Consider the following 17,598-nt stretch of genomic DNA (forward strand, 5'->3'; position numbering starts at 1 on the left):
AAATTCAAGCGTACATGCACGCAAAAGAAATTTCCACGGTATATTTTCTCGCATGAAATGATATCCACCAAATACGCAAATGTTAGCCATACTGACGGAAACTATAAGAAAGAACAGATGCAAAACATTAGCACTGTGGTAATGTATTGAAAGATTTGTGTCGAGTTATAGGTCATCCGTTAGCATGGGAACCCTCGTGGCAATTGAATCATGAATACTAAAACCATAATTTGAGTATCATGGTTAGAGATTAAAAATCACATTGTCTACTGAAAACGCTGTCATGGCTATCAAATTCCATACGCAAGGTGAGAGAGTCAGCAAAATATGCAGCAATCACATAAAAGATCTTAGATTAGCACTCATTTCAAGATTTTGGATTCTATATCTTCTAAACTCAAGCCTTTTGTCTCCGGGACAGAAAAGATAACGAACAGAAGTGATAAAATAGCAATCGCCCCAAAAAGGAGAAAAAGATTTTCTGCTCCTAGAAGCTCCTGCAGCAGAAACCAGAGCGGATTATAAACTACAAGAGCAGTCATGCTAAAATGATAAATTTTTCCTGAATAGAAATACAAAACAAAAGTAAAGAATCTAAAACCTTTAATGGAGAGAATGCAAAAGTGACTACAGCATTTGAAGCAAAGTTTGTAAGAACAGCCAGACTAATCCCCTTTCCTCTTGTGCGAAGTGGGAAGATCTCTGATACCATTAACCAACTTATGGGCCCAAATGATATCTGCAATGCAGATGCAATATGACATAAATAACCACAGTATTTGGATCAATCGAGTTGATCTCATAAACAATAGCATTAAGTCAGAATTTTGATTTGTGGCCAGGAGCTTTTTCTGGAAGCAGAGGTCTCTGAATACATGTCAACCTATGTTCGTTCTAGTATCCAAAATGTATAGCTAAAATTAATGAATACTGTAGAAGAAGTTCATCTCCAGGTTGAATATGATAGTGAAAGAAGCAGGACCAATGACCAAAGTTGACCAGGAGACATTTACCTGGTAGCAACCAACATAAAGAAGTAAAGCTCCAACAGCAACAAGTGGGAACCCTCCAAGAAATTTATAATAAGCAGAAAGGAGAACTAAAGAGAGGGCCTGCAGAAATTAAAGAAAACCAAATAACCATTTGCATACGACAAGTTGCAGAGTATTAAGAATCTTTTAGTTTAATATGAGGTGGAATTCCTACAATGCCACTGACACCTCCAATCAGCAAAGGCCTTCTCCCCAAATCATCAACTTTTAGGACAGCAATCCAAGTCATTAGTAACTACATGCACGATCAGTCACAGAAATTATCATCAGTGTCACAAAATGATCCCCATTCCTCGGTAGGACAAATCTAAATAGGTATACCTTGAATAAGCCAATAACAACTGAAACTTTTGTAGCATCAGATGCAGCAGAAAATCCAGCGCTCTGGATATTGATGACAGAATACAATATGTAGTGAGCAAGATGGAAAGAACAGATTTCAGTCACAATAAAGTAGAAATGAAATGAGTATAAGGATTGTGTACCTGAAGAATTGGACCTGCATAATACAGAACACTTGGTTGACCTGTTATCTATTGTAATAAGGTGACCAATCAGACAAAAAAACAGAAAAGTTTCACCACATTTCCTTCACAAAGTTTCACCTCATTGCACCAAAATTGACCTACCTGTTGAAATAAGACTAGTCCTCCACCAATTATGAAAGCTTTCAGATTGGGACCCTGGAACACCTCTAAGAAATTCCCCTCTGACTCCTGTTGTCCATAGGCAGACTTCAATGAGAGAAGGGTATCTTCTATTTGTCTCTCAGATTCTCTGTCACCAGGCGGTCGACCCCTTAGTTTGCTCAGGGAAACAATGGCCTTTTCCTTCAAATCTTGAAAAGAACCTTTCCCTTGCACTGCTCTGAGAAGCAGCCAACGAGGAGAAGGGGGGAGTGTCCACATTCCAAGCCCCATTAATACAGCAACTGGAGCACTACATCCATACATGAACCGCCATCCCCCAACAGTATCAATCAGAAAGCTTCCCACAAAATAACCCAACTGCATAACAAAAAAGGTGAGTTCCGTGTCACCACAGTAAATTCTTTAATGATAAGAGACATAAAAGACAATGCAATACCAGAATTCCCAGGACAATGAAGAGTTCTTTTAATGATACTAGGGTACCACGGATTTGTGATGGACATGTCTCTGCAATATACAAAGGAGCCCCATGCATGGCCTGTAATACAATGCACCTGTAAGATTATGCAAGAATCCACATCGCAAAAACTATTACTGGTCAGAGTAGCCTACCAAACCTATACCAAGTCCATAAAGCAGCCTTCCTGCTAAGAGAACACCAAGTTCTGGTGCATATGCAGTAACCACACCACCAACTATATACAACAGTGCTGCAGCTATGAGTTGTCGCTTCCTCCCTAGGGTTTTAGCAAACATAATTGATTCAATAAGAACCAATCTAAAGAAGATTCAGTTGCCGGATAATATAATTAATAAAAGCTCTTACCAAGGAAATCAGCTATAGCATACGCAAGAAGTGAGCCCAGAAGAGCCCCATACAGGGAACCACTAACCTATATTTCATGGTAGCAATTAGTTTCTAATGTACTGATGAAAAAAATCTTTTCCATGAAATTGCAAAAGGTTTTCCAGTTATGATGCTGAAATCATACCACCAGTCCAAGCTGAATGGCAGAAAGATTGAACCATGCTATTCCGCTAAGGTCAGGTGACTGGATAGAAATCAACAAAATGAAAAATCATTGATTAAATTTCTGCACTAAGAGTAAAAAGAGATAAGATGAAAATGCTAAAATCAAATTAAAACTTTTCAATTAACTTCTACGAAAGCTAAGATGAAAAAGTTGATTTTTACAATGTGAAGAAGTTCAATGTATTTTACTTTCTTATCTTCTTCTTCTACAAATGTTTATAGAAAAGTTTACTAAAAAAGTATTAAATTATAATTTAAGGACACAGAATAACAAAATTACCTGCAGTGAGAGTGTAGCACCGGAGGTGGCACCAATGTCATAACCAAATAATAATCCCCCCAATGCAGGGAACAGAAACCTAAATTTTGAAATAAAATACTGATTAATTGGAGCATGAAATCAGATTATTATACATTTTAAAATTAGCAACTTTTGATTATTAAAGTAGGATTGATATATAGGTTGCTTTTCTCGTCCGCACATTCATGGAGCGACAATTTTTTACTTTTCCCTCCAAAACGTCTCTCCTTTCTTTGTAGAAACAGTGACAGAAAACATACGGAAGAATTACAGAAGACCAAGAAAATTCCTCTTGGTATGTTGCGTCAGAAACAAGCGTCTCAGAGCTTTCCCCATCAGAATAATCTTTCTGCACTCCGACCTGCCCATATGAATATTTAGCCAAATTAGACTAAAAGCATCAAACTTTGATGAAAATTTGGGGGAGTCCTCACGTGGAATCTGCGTTTGGGAGTAGAATGAGACTGGAGTATCGGATATGTGACACGTGTGAGCGCCAAATGATCGTTAATGGAAGAAACAAGGCGTGGATTGGTGCGAGAAGATGAGAGTAGAGATTTTGGCCTCTTTTTCCGTTGATGGTGCAGTGGGTTGAACAGAGAGAGTCCGAAGTTGGAGAGAGTAGTTGACGCCATGCTAGGCAGCTAGAACAAACAAGGTAGAGTATAAGGCTATGGTATGAATATGCAGTACGAACCGTGAAGTGATGTATGGAGCACGATCAGAGTAGCCAAGATATTTTTCAAATAATCAATGACTTAGTGTTAGGATTTTTATAAGGCGGAATTACGACCGGAGAGATACAACACCAATACACCTTGAATCATATAAGGTATTAATATCATTTTCAACTTAAAGTCCTAAGGTTTTAGATTGAAAATGGTGTTAATATTTTATGTGATTGTACTCAGATATAATTAAAGGGTTTTATCTCTCTAATAAAACCTCTCTTTATAAACCTAAAAAGAGGTAATCCGGTAATCCGAAGCTTGCGTTCTAAATCCAACAGAGTCAAGAAACCTAACAATTGCATAGGTAGTTGCAGCCTTTTTCATCTTTAAGAACAATTATGAGTTAAACTTGAATGTTATTTTTCGTATGTTTTTACTTATATTAAACAACATAAGTGTTATTTTTCAATGTTTTTACCAGCACCAAACGTGTCTCTAAATTTCCGAAAACAGATTTTTTTGTTTCGAAGATTTTTTTTTTCAAATTTACATTTCGTTATTGTATTTTCAAATCGATTAATTTACTTAAATGTTTCTAAAATATGTTATTTTATTTATTTTTACATCTAAATTTACTATTCAATAATAAAGATGATGTAAGGATTAATTTTATTTTATACATTTGAAAACTAATTAATTCATTTTTAAAAGTATGGAAATCGAAATCAAGGTAACAAAATTAAAGAAAAAGAAAATATATTTTTCCTTATATTTTATCAGTCAAATAATATTTTTATTATCATTTACATTTTTTTCATGAGCAATAACAAGAAAAATAATTTCTTCTTTTGTAATCAATTAATTAATTATCTATCCGCACCAGTAGATCTCTATAAGAGCGAAAAACACACCGATGGGTGGAATTGTAATTGCACACTAAAGGGATGGTTTTGTAATTGGGTCAGTGCAATTAGGGCACGCTTCGAGTAGGTTCTGAAACGCAACACAGTTCTAAGGGGAAGCATAGCGAGTCTGCGCTCCAACTCTGGAACTCGGTTCTCTTCTCTTCTCAACCACAGTGTTGAGAATCAGAACCTATCCATCTTCTATCCCCCTATTTATATCGGTGTATCGGCGCGTGCCGTAGTTTAAACCTAAGTTCTGCTCCGAATCCACCTTTCTCCGCGTGTGGGTTCTCGTTCGCAATCTCCGTCACACACTCTTCTCTCCGTACGGAAACGATTGGCATCAGAAGATGTCGGGAGGTTTCTTTCGAGTTAGTATAGCGGAACCTCTGAGCTTGCAATTAACTCTTTCCCCTGTTCAATCCTTCCTAACTTATCTCAACATTTCTCAGATCTTCTCTGTTTTCCCATTAATTGTCATCTTAATCGCAGCGTGATACTTAGCTTTGTTGAATTTTGTATTCAGGGCACATCTGCGGACCAGGACACTCGGTTTTCGAACAAGCAAGCGAAGCTGATGAAATCACAGAAGTTTGCACCGGAATTGGAGCATCTGGTCTGTTTCCTTGATTAAATTTTATCTGTAGTTTTTAGGGTTTGCTGAAACGCTTTTTGCTGTTTGGGGGCGACGAGGGTTATCGTTTAAGTGAACTTGATGAATAAAGTTTGCACTAGTTAGTAGTCAGTTCCTTTCTGTTTGCATCTTTTTGTTTCAATTCAATATGTTTGATGCATGATTTGTAGGTGGACATGACGAAGGTGAATATGGAAGTAATTAAGCCTTGGGTCACCAGAAGGGTGACCGAGCTTCTTGGTTTCGAGGATGAAGTGCTTATTAACTTTATACACAGTCTTCTGGATGCTAAGGTAATTTTATTTTATTAATCACGGAGATTAAGAAGCGTTTTCACCTTTGTAATTTGTTTTACCCCCTCTTAATGCGTGTTTTTGAAAATTATATTATATTTATTTACCTAACATCTATACGCTTTTAGGTTGTGATTGAGAAGTCTTACTCCTCCTTAAATTGAACCATCAGTAACTACATGTAGTCATGCATTTTTTGTTGTATTCCTTGGTTTTTTGCCAACTTTTTGACATATTTATGCTTTAATTTTTCACCATTTGGTCACATTCTATTTATTATGACGCAGGAAGTGAACGGGAAGGAAGTTCAAATACAAATTACTGGATTTATGGAAAAGAACACTGGAAAGTTCATGAAAGAACTTTGGACACTTCTTCTCAGTGCACAGAAAAATGCCAGTGGTGTTCCTCAGCAATTCTTGGATGCCAAGGAAGAAGAACTTTTGAAGAAGAAGGTGCTATTGAGGCTCAATATGCTATTCATTTTTGTCTCAAAATGCCTTTTCTCTTTACCCTTGTGGGTTTCTGAAAAAGAGGGTTTTTGTTGTGGATGTTTTAGGCTGAAAATGATCGGATAACCAGTGAAATTCAGAGGAAAAAGGATAAGGAAGGTAGAGAAATTTTGGAAGAGAGGTTTAAGAAACTGGTAATACTACTCTGTACATGCTGGAGTTACATTTTATAGAGCTGAGATTTTGGTTTTAACTTTCATTTGTGTTTCCATGGCGTTCAGCTAGCTTCTGCAATTATTTGGGTTCATGTCCTTTACCTCAAACTACTGTAGGACGGTGGATTTGATTCCAAGGATAATGATACTGCATCAGCTCCAAATTCAAAGTTGAAGGATTCAGGATATGATCGAGATGGGAAGGAACCTGAAAAGAGGAATGGTGTCAGGGCAAGGAGCAGGTGAATTGGATTGTTTTTTCTTTTAATAATTACATGTTATGTTATTTGTTTTACTTTATAGTGGTTCACCTATGGGTTAGGCTTCAGAATATAAAATGATTTCTTTTGGTTCTCACAGTCAGTGGATTATTATTTTGTTATATTTGGTGTATGTTATTATAATTTGACCTAGAACCCTTGCATGAATTCGCCCAATCGAGATATAAGGTCTGTTTATAGTATAAACCCGTCTAACAGGCCAACAAACTTAGAAAAACATTCTTAAATCCTAAGCTATATCCTATTAGTGCTCATATTTTTTCATGACAATTGGCAACCTTAAAATTAATTGCCTATATTAATTAACATAAATCACAATGTAATCTGCATAAAGTTACTGAAACTTCTAGCATTATGAATATTGATTTATGTGCGTGAAATGTGATGTTTGAATATTACGTTGGATGTGGTTGGAATTACATATTTAAAGTTTATCAAGTAATGTCAATCACGCCATGCAAAATATATTTTAAACTTTTTTTTCTGAGGCTTTACTTGTTATTTGAGTATTTGGTTGGTGTTTGAGTGAAGAGAATCTACACAAACATTACTGTGCTCCTTCAAACTTTAAAGTTGAATTCTTATGTACTAATTGACTGTTAATCTATTATAGGCTTTCCAGGTCCCCACATTCACCTGCAGTTTCTACTTCACCTCATCGGTAACTATTAAAAGCTAATATAGTTTTCACTTTTCCTTTTTTGTATTGAATTGGAAGGTTATCAATACGTTATGTTTGTTATTTCATGCAGAGGCTCACCCTCAAGGTCAATGAGCAAATCATTTTCAAATTCCCGAAGTTATTCAGGGTATGCTTGTATATTCAGGATATCCAAATTTGATGCTAATTAAATGAAACTTGGTCAGCTGTTGGATCTTAGTTCATTCCCTTTCCCACCCCATTAATCTTCTAATGAGTACTATACTGTGCAATATATTTTAATTTAGATTTGTCATTTTGTATTAATGGGTGTATATTGTTTAGTGGTAGACACAGGTCAAAGAGTATGTCTAGGTCTCCAGCAGCTCGAGGACGCTCTCTTTCTCATGAAAAGATTCATCATTCTCCACGAAGACGATCTATTTCTCCTCACAGGCATTCACCACGACGTTCTCCTCATAGGAGGTCACTTTATTTGAGGAGAAGATCCAGATCTCGCTCAAGTTATAGATCTCCTTCTCCTATACGACGTAGAATTCATTCCCCCGTGCATCGAAGTTCACCTTCTTATCGACGTAGAAGGTCACCTTCACCAATGCGTCGACGGAGGTCACCTTCACCGGTGCGACGACGAAGATCACCTTCTCCAATGCGACGGCGTTGGTCACCTTCTCCAGTGCGACGACGTAGGTCACCTTCTCCTGCAAGAAGACATAGATCTCCTTTGGTGCGACGTCGTAGATCACCGTCTCCTGGTCGTCGTTATAGATCGCCATCTCCTGGTCGTCGTCATAGATCACCATCCCTAGGGCACAAACATAGATCCCCATCACCTCTTGGAATGCGGAGATCACCAGGTCATAGACATAGATCACCATCACCTCTTGGACCACGAAGATCACCTTCACCTAGACGACGAAGATCACCTATCACTCGACATAGATCACCTTCTCCAGTGCGTCGGGTTCAACCAATCAGTGCTCGGAATAGATCAGAGTCTCCCATGCAATCCCCCTCCCCCATACAACGAAGGTATGGTAGTAGAACTCCTCCACACTCACCATCCCCATTACAACGCAGATCACCTATTCCTAGCAAGAATAGATCTCCAAGTATCTCCCCTCAGAAGTCTCCTCGAGATGAATGGAGTTCTCAGTCTCCAATACAACATGTATCAACCTCTCCAAATAGGAAAAGTTCTCAAAGACAACAAAGAAGTCCCATGCAGTCTTCTATAAAGAGAGTCAGGTATAGTGACTTTTGAATAATATTGCCGTCTGTTTTTGTCTCTGGCCCTCATATTTATTAATTCGATAATAATAAAGTGTTTAAGAAAGACATATTTCAAAGACATAATTTCGTATTCAATTTTGAAGTTGGTTTCAAGTTTCAACTTTGGGAATTTTATAATGACCCCACACTTTGTGAGGGACTGCAAAATTAAGTAGTGATAGTTTGAACGTGATTTGTTCTGCATTTAAATTTAAATTTATAAAATGTTCAGGAGTAGTCCTGTGGGGTCTGTACGAAGAGGCAAAGCTTTGAACTATAAATCACAAGAGTCAATGTCCACTCCAGAGAAATCTCCAAATCGATCTGTATCTGCAGAAGCAAGAAGTGAGACCAGCAGTGAAGGTAGAAGGTAGTTTTTCTTGACTTTGATCTATATTCTTACCTCTCCACGATTTTGAATGTTTATGAACACTTACTTTTTGGTCTTTGCAAATGTTTAGTCCTCATGGGAACACGATGAAACAAAGAGAAAAGTTATCCAATAAAAGAAGCTTGAGTCCTTTAAAGAAACAAAGAACCCAGAAACCTAGCCATGAAAGCCCACAGACTAGAGATGAAGCAGAGGAAACATACTATTCCAGGTGTGATATTGAATTATAAAACTGTTTAGCTAGTTGGTTTAATTTTTTTATGAATACAAGCAGTGTTATTGAAAAGCAGCCATGGCTTTGCCATGGTGAATTCAGTGGACTATGTGCTGTGGTAGACTTATGCCGGTTGTCACAGCACTCTCTGATTTTATTTTATTTTTTCCTTTTCCACTCTAATTATTCTTTAGATATCTGAAACATTTAATCATCTATTTTCTAGCAACCCTAATGGCAGCTGAACAAGGTGACTTAAGAACATAAAAAATATAACTAGAAATTTAGGACATTAGTATTTTTGTTATTTTAAGTTTAGCGCTTGAATTTGGTAATGTTTTTTTATTTGATTTTGTTGTTATTTAGATTTCTAGACATGATATTATTATTATTATTATTATTGTTATTATTATTATTATTAATTATATGGTTGTCTTTTATTCTTTTTAGCATTACAAATATTTTTCTGCTTTTCTTAATTGTCAATATGTATATATTATATTTATTTTACCACAATGCTTCCACCATAACCCAATATGTTTTTTGATATTTTTTCATAATGGTTTGTGGGGTTCCCTGTATTTTCTGTTATCTGATATCAATCCGACCGGTAACACTGAATACAAGTTACTATTATTGATTCATTTATTGTTTTTCTTGTTCTGTGCTCTCATTTTCTAACGTCTGTTTTGTTAGAGAAAGGAGAGATCCTAAAGTAAACTTATCACAAAAGATAGTAAGACACTCCCCAGCTAGTACGAGAAAAGGTTCACCTGCAAAATATGGTCATGAGGATGAGTTCTCTCCTGAAAGGGATGCAGGTCATCCAGCTTCTGAGCATAACAATGATTGGAATAAGAAAGGCCGGGAGATAAAACGGTAATATGGTTGGCTCACTGCAGCTGTTCTAACTATTGGGATGGTTGGCTTCTACACTGCATACATATCTGACATTGGTAAACTTCTTTGGCAGGGATAAGTCTTCTGGAAAAGGCAATGAATTTCTTTCTCAACAAAAGCCCTCAGTTAACAAGGAAACTTTTTCAAGGGAGAAGCCTCGTGAATCATATGCTGTAGATATTAAAAAATCAGATGACAAGGACCAATCCCGTTCAAATTATTCCAAAAGTAGTGATCGGCACCACAAATCCGAAGCCACTCCAGAATTAGGTGGAAGAGATGATATTGGCAATCAGAGTGCCTCACATGATTCTGTTTCTGAGGAAAGTGGTAAACATAGACGAGAGGGAAAGGACAGGAAAAGGCATAAAAGGTCTGAGAAAAAATATGCGTCTTCTGATGAGGATTATAGTTATGATTCTGAGGTAGAGGACAGGAAAGAGGCTAAGAAGAGGAGAAAGGAGGAGAAGAAGTTGCGGAAAGAGGATAAGCGTCGAAGACGGGAAGAGAAGCGTCGCAGAAGGGAAGAACGGCGTGCAGAGAAGCTGAAGCTGAAGAGTAAAACAGACAATATTTCAGATGACGAGGAAGCTGAACGAGATTATCATCAAAGTGATGGTGAAGAGACACCATCTGAGCAAAAGAAGCTTGAGATTGAATTGCGGAATAAGGCTCTTGAATCCCTCAAAGCAAAGAGGGGCATGAATAATTAATGCATCACTTCTGAGTTTTTAAGTTGTTTTATGCTTTAAAAACTTGAGAAATATCTTAGTTTGTTTAGGAACTTCCCATTTACAAATGTTATGTTTGTTTATTTTTTGGTAACTGTTTGATGTTATTTATCTTTAATGCTGGCAGCGGAAATGGATAAATGACGCTTACTGAGCAAATCTGTTGAGTACAACTCTATGCAGACATTGCCCTATATTTACTGGTAATATTTGTCTCCCCTTAGTTGGGAATTTCATGTTTTTTGGGTGGTGCATCTTGGTTCTATCTTCTATTGTTTTTTGGTTTGTTCCACGTTTCTTTTCTCTATTTATCCCTATGGCTTTGATGTGCTTAGTAATGTTGACTAGTTTCCTATTTAGACCAGATTAATCCTGAAGGTCTTGGTAATATTATTAATGAGGTTTATACTAAATTAGCTTTCTGGTCAATTGGTAGATGAATTTTATGTCAACTCTAGATGACTCGGTGAGAAGACCATGTGCAGATCTTTATTTTGAACTTCAATTCAGGTGAAGTATTCATTCTTTTAGCCATTTTTCTAGTTCTAGAAGAGCTTTATAGGTAAATCTGTTGTATATAACACAGGTGGTTCTTTACCGCTGTATATTTTTCATGATTAACGTTGGCATATCAGGAGTTGTTCCTGGGTGGTTTCCCAGAATTATTCCTTGACGTATTTGTTGGGTCCATTGAGTTTGATGTAGCTGTATGATTTGTTGTACAAATGTGTGGTCGTTTACCTACTTTGATTGTGTGCAAGAAGTTGGCGATATCTCTTAAAGTATTATTACCGTCTTGTGGGTCATGGTTGCTTCGTGTAGGGCGATTTGATTGCCTCGGATTTCTCTGCTTCGTTGCGATGTTAACGCCTTGTTTATTTTTACTTTATGATACGAGTACTTGTTTCCAGGTTTACCTTGGTTGCAATCCAAAACCTAGTTTTTTCCCTTTGCTTGTGAGAACTTCCAACGCTCTATGTTCCCCGTGTGGCGTGAATTCTACGAGCACACGACGCGAATAAAAGGTTTTAAGTTTTGAAAAAATGGGTGTGTATCTTGATGCAATTTTTGTTTTTTTTTAAAATATAAATAAATTATTTTGTATATTGTGAAAGTAACGTAGCGTTTAAAGTTGTAGCCTATGTTTTTGATTAACCGTGAATTATGATAAGGGATATTTCTAGTAGTAACACGACCATTTTGGAGATATACAATTAAGTTGTATGTAGTATATATGCTTTTTAATTTATATTTTTACGGAAAACTATTATATCATACTTATTTTATCATTTTGAAAATATTATGAAAATGTTTTAAATGTCGTCATGTGTTTGGAGTTTATATAAATTTAGTTGGGCTAGTAACCGTAGAAGCATAGTGCTATTCTCGTTTTGAACGATATTCAATATTAAGCTATTTATTCAAGTGATAAATTAACATATCTGGCGAGTCTACCCGCCCCATGCAAGAGATGCTTCCAGGAGTTGAGCAAATCATATTACAACTAATTAATGTTGTTTATCGTTAAATAAAATTTGTTATGCTAATCACTTTATGCATAAATAGTTAGCCCCCGGTACGCATTTTTATTTGCAGCTACCAACTCAGTTTCGATTTTCTATCAACCATAGTATTGGAACTGATAGTCAAGGGATGGAGTCCGTCCTACACTATTTTGTTCGAAACTTACTATATGCATATATACTTCTTTTTTGTCTTCATCTATAGACCACATTCATGTGTCTGTAATAAGTAAATGGTTCACAAAAGAAAAAACAAGTTTCGAAATATTTGTTTTAGCCCACAGCTGTTTGCATATGAAAGCTTTTGCCACCTTATATTGGGTTGGTACACTATACCCTTATCCAAAATTCAGTGTAAAATAATTCCATAACCAGCACAGTGCATGCGTTAATGGACAAAAACAGTGCTAGAGGAGATACGATTTTCGATTCATGATCATGTGTGTTAATGGGAACGTCATTTTCTGTGCTGTTGGGAACGTTTGGTGTTGGATATTTCCGCAAAGGATAAAGTATGAGTACGTGGCTGGATGCAATTGGCTAGGCGCCGGTTGCCTCTCCCATTGAGATAATTGTGAGAAGACGAAAAAAATCAGTGATTGAAAGGGTGAGAGGAGGTAGAGTAGAGGTAGAGAATCCAAAAGACGTACACTCCTTCCTATTGAAGGCGAGGGTGACCTTGGAAATCCATCCATGATGTCCAATTCATCCCTCCTAACCACAACCCCCCATTCAAGGTTCACCCTCCGGAACCCAAGGCTCAGAGTCTTCGCCAAGAAGTCTGGATCATTCCCATCATTTGGGATAGGCAAACCCAAAGATGATTCTTCTTCTTCTTCTTCTCCTGAAGACAAAGATGCCTCTTCCAATTCCAACCCCTTTCGTTTGGACTTCGGAAAGATACCTGATGTCACTTCCTTGATCCCAGTTCCATCCAACAATTCCTCGCCAGGCTTTTCATTTGGAAATGCAAGGCGCAAGGATCCTTCTACCGTCTTTGTTGCCGGCGCTACAGGACAGGCTGGTATTCGCATTGCACAGAAGCTTCTTAGGGAAGGTTTTAGTGTTCGAGCTGGAGTCCCCGAACTTGCCTCTGCACAGGAATTGGCTCGTCTTGCTGCTCAATACAAGGTCAAACTTCAAACACTAACCTTCTTAATTTAATTGCCTAATTGGATCAGTTACCAAACTTTTTTTTTTTTTGTTTCTACTAAATTACTTGTTTATTTGTCATACGTAATTGTAATTTTTAAAAGAAGAATATGATCAGCTTCGCCATTACACAAATCACCATGAAAAGCGAGATCTGTAACATGTTTACCGTGATGCGGGTTTAGTTTACAACATCATCTTAAAATATGGTGATTAATTACTCAAATATTATAATAATAATGTAACAGCATTCATTTTCAAGTATTTAGACTACGACTGTTGACGATCTTTTAAGAACGTCACGTCATAAATTCTGTTGCTAGTCAAACACAAAAAATGATCAGTACCATGGAAAGTTATACTAATAAAAAATGCTATTGGCAAATAACATATTTAGATTGAAACACACTTTTTTATTCATCTTAAGACTACTTAATGAACTGGATCTGATGTGGCAAGAAAGCGTATTTGTTGACATGTGCTAAAACTCCGGAGAAATCACTAGTATTAGACGTGAATCAATGGACATTTGTTTACCATTTACGACAGGAAAAATATTTGTTGACACTAATCTGTGGTGAATAGATAGGTAGTAAATGAGCGACGAGGAGAATATAATATGAGAAGAAGAGAGAGATACAATTATATATCATTACTCTATGAAATTTCTATTTGTGGAGTGTATTTCGGAAACTAATGCATGCATGGTGAATACACAGATTATATCAAATGAGCAGGCAAAGCGTCTGAATGCTGTGCAATCAAGCTTTGATAATGCTGACTCAATAGCCAAAGCCATAGGCAACGCCAGCAAAGTGGTTGTCACCATTAGTTCCGCAGAGAACGGTCCAACAGCAGAGGTGTCTGCAATAGACGCATTGCAGGTGGTTGAGGCAGCACAGTTGGCCGGAGTTGGCCACGTGGCTGTCATCTACGACGAGAACGCCGCCGGTGCCTCAACCTACAATGTACTGGATGGTCTCTCCTCCTTCTTCAACAATCTCTTCTCCCGGTCTCAACCCTTGACCGTACAAGAGTTTCTGCAGAAAGTTATTGAAACTGACGTCAAATACACTTTCATCAAGACAAGTTTGACCGATGATTTCGCACCCGAAAGTTCCTACAATGTGGTCGTCTTGGGCGAGGGAAACACTAGTGCGAACGACTATAAAGTAATGTAATGTATGCGATGAATGATATTGTTTCCTTTTCTCCCCACCCTTTTTCTCCCCATACCTGTGGGTAATAGATTTTTAGAAAATGATGTAGGTGGCCAAGTCCAAGATTGCATCTTTGGTGGCTGATGTCTTCGCCAATACTGAGGTAGCAGAAAACAAGGTATATTCTTTTACGGATTATGTAAAAGCTACAAAGATTGAAGCTTTCGGTTGACCAATACACCTCTCTCTCTCTCAATCTAATAGGTCGTGAAAGTGTACTCGGATCCGAATGCCCCTTTGAAGCGTGTGGATGAACTTTTTAGGTAAAACAGTTCATGTATAGCTAGTTGTGTCTCTTTTTCATCTATAGCAGAACAATGATATTTTAGTTGCTTCCTTCTGAGGAAGATGAGTATGTATTTCTGTCTGATTTATGAAGAGTTCGTTTGCAGTCCTATTCCCGAGGATGGAAGAAGGAAAGCCTATTATGAAACGCAGGAAAAAGCAAAGGCAGAGGAAGAGGCAAGAGTGGCTGCAGAAAAGGCCAGTGAAGCAGCTGAATCAGCAAAGAAGTTGGAGCAAGAGGTGAAAAAGCTTTCGCAGCAAGAAGCACTGGGTTCTAGTCTGGCCCAAGAGGCACAAGAAAAGGCAGAGGCAGCTGGAGCCTCGGTGGAAAACCTGTTGAACAAGGCAAAAGACTTTGGTGCAGGGTTTTCCTGGGAAAAGTTGAGCACACAGATTACTACTTCAATCCAAAAGCCTGAGGAGGATGAGAAACCAAAGGTTCAGCTAGCCACAGTAAGGGGACAGGCCAAGGCTCGGAACCTCGCACCAAACAAAGCCGTGGTTAAACAAACTCCTCCGAGAAGAGCTGCTAGTAAAGCAAAGGAGGAAAAACCGAAGAAGGCAGAGACAGCAAAAGAGGTTAGAAATGTATTTGGTGGCCTGTTCAAACAAGAGACTATCTATGTTGATGATGACTAGAGGAAGTGGAACATCTTGCACGGCATAAAACTGTGTTGTTTGAGTATTTGTTAACGTAGATAATTTGATTGCATGTGTATTGTCTTGTAAAGTTCTATGTAGTTGTACTTGTTCAGAACCCTGTTTTCTGGGAAAACAATAAAAGGGTTTTCCCTTATCTTCTGTTTTCTCTTGATTCATGAACAACTTGTGCGTCTTTAGATTATTCTTTTTTTTTTCTTTATAGTTTTCTCAAATCATAATTCAAAGGGGGGAAATTGATTTTATCTTCAAGTTAACATGTTTGGCAAAGTTTTGAGAAGATCAACGAGATTTTGGTCTCGAATTATATTTAGACAGAGATAAGAAATAGTTGGTAGAATTATCTGTTGTAGTGTTTTTATTTTTCCATTTTCGTATAAGCAAATTTAGAAACCAAAATTATTATTACAAGCTCATTTTTCTGATAGAAAATTATAGTTTAACAAATTTTTTAAATTTCTTATATTGTATAAGGCCCAGATAGAAAAGACCATATGACGACTATTGCATTAGCATTAAAAGGCTAGTATTAAAACGTCAATAAATAATCTAACACTACATAATTCTTAATTAATCTTGAGCACAAACGAATAAATTATCGTCTAAGTTGGTAAATAGTTTAACAATACATAGTCTCTAGTTTTGAATACAAACAAATGACAGAAAATCAATAAATAACCTCAATCTTAAGAACGAGCAAAGAGACTATCATACACGTAAATAAATAACTTAACAATAATATTAAAATGTTCTGAGTGTTAACCTTTCTTTCATGAAGCCAACCCTTTCACAATCAGTTTATCAATGAATAATTTTGACATTTTTTAAATTGAGACATTTTTATCACAACTTTATTATTTAATGACATTTCTATCTCTCCTGTTCAAATGTGTCTAAAGTTACTTTACATGATTCTTATTTATTATTTATGTCCTTGACTACTTAATTGTTTTGAGCAATTTATGTCAAGCTACATGTGTTGTCATATTTGCGAATTCTTGTAATTAATTAACAATCATAATTACTTTCATATATATATATATATATATATATATATATATATATATATATATATATAACAACTAATTGATATATACTTTTAATTTATTTGTAAATTCTTATTTTTTGACTTAAGTTATTACTTGTTGTATATATAGAATAAACTGATCCAACATTGAATGTTACTCCATTTTAATTTTGTGTCACCTAGATGAGTATTCATATGTTCCATCAATTTTTCAAAATTTGACTCTATTATCGACAAGAATATATGTTAATAATAAAAATTTTAAATTATTAATAAAAATATTCGTTGATAATAAAAATTCTAAAATTGATCGATAAGATTAATTTGTAAAATAAAATTTTGTTCTATTAATAAAATTTCATCAATAATTACATAATGTCGTGTAAAAATTATAATACTTTGTGAAACTGCTGTACATCATGACACTTTGATAAATAGTTAGAGTTCATGAACTTTGTTTCACACTTCATGACACTTTAGCATACCTACACTCTTCAAAACATAAGAGGATTGGTAGACATTGTTGTGAGGCAAGATATGTGAATAATGAATATGAAATATTCAAAGAGTTGTAAAAATTCTAATATATTAAAGTCAACATTGGATAACGATTGGAAAACGAATGATTATATGTGACTTTATATTCTTGTAGGCTGTCGTATATATCTGAAATATTGATTCACTACAAAATTTTCTCTTATTGATTTTATTCCAGTTATAGTGAATGCTTGAAGGTCTAAGTTGCATTTAGAACTCATATTTCTTACATGTCACTAAGACAGATCCTACTCTTAGGCAAATAAAAAACTATGTGAAGTGGAGATGAACATTGATAACTATAAATAGCATTTCCGGAATAATAAAGATTTTGAAAAAAAAAACTTTTTAGCAGTTAATTTTTATTGGTATTAATTTAAATACAAAATTTTAAAAATAAATTTTATGATATGTTTTAATAAATAAAAATATTTTATTCTTAAGCTTATTTTAGTTTTTAAAAATCTTTAGCTGTTTTCTGTGTTGTTCTTGTCGTTCCTAATAGTTGAATATGAGGGTAGTAAAAATTGAAAAAAAA

General features: G+C 36.1%; 3 protein-coding genes across 3 annotated transcripts; 2 read left to right on the forward strand and 1 right to left on the reverse strand.

Moving 5' to 3' along the window:
• Positions 1-106: 106 nt before the first annotated feature.
• LOC114168413 (Major facilitator superfamily protein) lies at positions 107-3,770 on the reverse strand. The gene is made up of 14 exons (XM_028053208.2): positions 3,471-3,770; positions 3,297-3,397; positions 3,016-3,094; positions 2,695-2,754; positions 2,529-2,595; positions 2,315-2,439; positions 2,139-2,240; positions 1,682-2,059; positions 1,538-1,585; positions 1,374-1,436; positions 1,207-1,287; positions 1,014-1,112; positions 602-739; positions 107-497 (listed from the first exon to the last, which is right to left on the reverse strand). Exons 1-14 carry the CDS (start codon positions 3,669-3,671, stop codon positions 363-365), a joined length of 1,677 nt encoding a protein of 558 aa, XP_027909009.1. The 5' UTR covers positions 3,672-3,770; the 3' UTR covers positions 107-362.
• Positions 3,771-4,637: 867 nt separating this feature from the next.
• LOC114169241 (splicing factor PWI domain-containing protein) lies at positions 4,638-10,897 on the forward strand. Its single transcript, XM_028054290.2, has 13 exons — positions 4,638-4,983; positions 5,139-5,228; positions 5,417-5,539; positions 5,827-5,994; positions 6,099-6,185; positions 6,324-6,448; positions 7,101-7,148; positions 7,240-7,296; positions 7,473-8,396; positions 8,653-8,790; positions 8,882-9,022; positions 9,722-9,904; positions 9,999-10,897. Exons 1-13 carry the CDS (start codon positions 4,963-4,965, stop codon positions 10,636-10,638), a joined length of 2,745 nt encoding a protein of 914 aa, XP_027910091.1. The 5' UTR covers positions 4,638-4,962; the 3' UTR covers positions 10,639-10,897.
• Positions 10,898-12,741: 1,844 nt separating this feature from the next.
• PTAC16 (plastid transcriptionally active 16) lies at positions 12,742-15,632 on the forward strand. The gene is made up of 5 exons (XM_028054291.2): positions 12,742-13,310; positions 14,051-14,503; positions 14,601-14,669; positions 14,756-14,814; positions 14,944-15,632. The coding sequence occupies exons 1-5, from the start codon at positions 12,873-12,875 to the stop codon at positions 15,473-15,475; spliced, it is 1,551 nt and encodes a 516-aa protein (XP_027910092.1). The 5' UTR covers positions 12,742-12,872; the 3' UTR covers positions 15,476-15,632.
• The last annotated feature ends 1,966 nt before the right edge of the window (positions 15,633-17,598 follow it).

This window comes from Vigna unguiculata, chromosome 11, assembly GCF_037176805.1.
Source record: "Vigna unguiculata cultivar grain cowpea cultivar isolate G323 ecotype 2 chromosome 11, ASM3717680v1, whole genome shotgun sequence".
In the NCBI taxonomy this organism is placed as follows: Eukaryota; Viridiplantae; Streptophyta; class Magnoliopsida; order Fabales; family Fabaceae; genus Vigna; species Vigna unguiculata.